Genomic DNA, 1,995 nt, shown 5'->3' on the forward strand with positions numbered 1-1,995 from the left:
GTGTCAAGGAGTATGTTTCAAACTCCCATGAACCTGGGGGCTTTTGAGTTCCTTTCCTCTTACGAAGATTTGTAGGTGTGCAGCAGTCACTGACAAGCAGAACCATCTTCAGGTAGGATTAACTATCTACCCTAAAACGACGCTGAATACTCTCCATCCTGACGTTTCTCGCACCAAATCTCAGCATTGATTCACATCGCAGGCCTACAATTTTAAGTCAATATTAAGTCAATATTGCAGGTCATCGGACTCGGTCTCCACGTGCCCAAGTCGTTCAAAATGGTGTGCCATCCACCATGACGGTTCGCTGTGCCACTAACTGAGCTGCAGGTGCCCTGCGATGCGACGCTGAGGGCGCCTGTTTGGTCGGGCCCAGCTGCTGCAGCTAGCAAAAGCGTGGAGGTGCCGGTATTGGAGCCCCAACTGACAGGCAGCTTCCTGTTGCTGTTAGTGGGAACGGTTAGTGCGGCGGTGGTGTCTCACTTGCAGCTCGTCTCACTCTCATATGATTGTCAACTTCTTCTCATCACCATCTATCTGTCTTTTTCATAGCATCACAGCGAGCCATGCTGGCTCTTCTTATTCCACTGCATATTTAATACTATCAAAAGCACTATATATCCTGCAAAATACAGAGTCACAGAAGCATCATGCCGTCCTTCACCTCGTCCAAATGGCTCTCCCCGCCCATCCTCCACCTCCCCCTCAACATCCTCCTCCTCCCCCCTCTGCTCCTCGCCATCACCACCTTCGCCGCGCTCTTCCTCCACTCGGACGTCGACATCGCCCTCCTCTGGTCCCGCTGCCACGCGCGCTCCGAGATCCCGGCCCTGAGCCGCGTGCCCCTGCTGGGCACCCCGAGCTGCTTCCTCGTCAGCTTCTTCCACAGCGCGCTCGACTCGCTGCGGTCGCGCGCCGTCATGGGCGCGGTGCTGGCGTACGTCGGCGCGCTGGCGACGGTGTGCACCGTCGAGGCGGCGCGCAGGTGCAACCGCGCGAGCGGGCTGATTGCGCGGCCGACGGCCTGGTGGCTGCTGTTCAACCTGCTGGGCGGAGCGGTGGTGTGGCAGCTGGTGATTGTGCCGGCGTTTTTGCACCGGGCAAAGGCCCTGGTCGCAGCGGCCGAGGAGGATCATGACGATAGAGACGAAGAAGAGGGAGGTCGGACGGCGGAGGACAAGAGGCTCGAGGAGAGGACGCTGCCGGATTCCGAGGCCGTGGCCATCCCCATTGCCGTCGCGGTTGGCTACTTTGTGCCGTCGGCGCTGATGCTGGCGTTCAACTCGCCTGCGACCATTGGCGTCTGGCTGTTCTTCCCTCTGTACGTTTCGATTGTGCGGCAGGTCGTGCGAGGCATCGTCGAGAGGATCCGGCGCGTTAGCCCCGTGAGCATCCACCACGAGTCGCACTGGCAGTGCGTCGTGCTGGTGTACGCGCTGCCCGTTGCGGTGTCTATCGCGGCGCACGTGTTTTTGCTATGGAGCGTTGCGCAGCGTCACGATGACCGTAAGAAGATGACGAGGCTGACGCTGAGCTTCATCGAGATTGACGTGCAGTTTGTCGCGTGGACGGTGCTGTACTGGGTGTTTGCGGAAAGCGGGTGGAGGGTGCCGCTGGGGATGGTTGCGATTTCGGTGGTTGCTGGGCCGGGGGCGGGGGTTTGCTTGGGGTGGTTGATTCGGGAGAGGGTGGTGAGGCGTGTGTTTGCTGGGAGGGCGGGAGGTGGTGAGGAGGAGGATGATGAGCGGGCGGGTGAGGAGAGGCCTTTGTTGGGGTGAGGTGGTTGAGTTGCAGCGTGTTGAAGCGTTGAGCGATGTTCTGGATGAGATACCCCTTATATTGTTGACAGCGATCTGGCATCTAGCAGTTATGAGTTTGTAATAATCAAGCGGTGTTGGACGCGAGCTGTAGTTCAAAGGATGGTGATGGCAAAACTGTCCTGCAGATGGTACTCTACAAGGAATCAAAGCCGAGCCAGGTCCAGTTCATATTCCA

The 1,995-nt window shown here is 58.2% G+C and overlaps 1 protein-coding gene across 1 annotated transcript; it reads left to right on the plus strand.

Moving 5' to 3' along the window:
- Positions 1-710: 710 nt before the first annotated feature.
- Positions 711-1,778, plus strand: BBK36DRAFT_1093182 (hypothetical protein; the record flags this gene model as incomplete). Its single annotated transcript, XM_024889043.1, has 1 exon — positions 711-1,778. A coding segment is annotated over one exon (1,068 nt), but the record flags the coding sequence as incomplete, so codon positions are not given.
- Between the last annotated feature and the right edge of the window lie 217 nt (positions 1,779-1,995).

Source organism: Trichoderma citrinoviride (genome assembly GCF_003025115.1).
Source record: "Trichoderma citrinoviride strain TUCIM 6016 unplaced genomic scaffold BBK36scaffold_202, whole genome shotgun sequence".
NCBI lineage: Eukaryota > Fungi > Ascomycota > Sordariomycetes > Hypocreales > Hypocreaceae > Trichoderma > Trichoderma citrinoviride.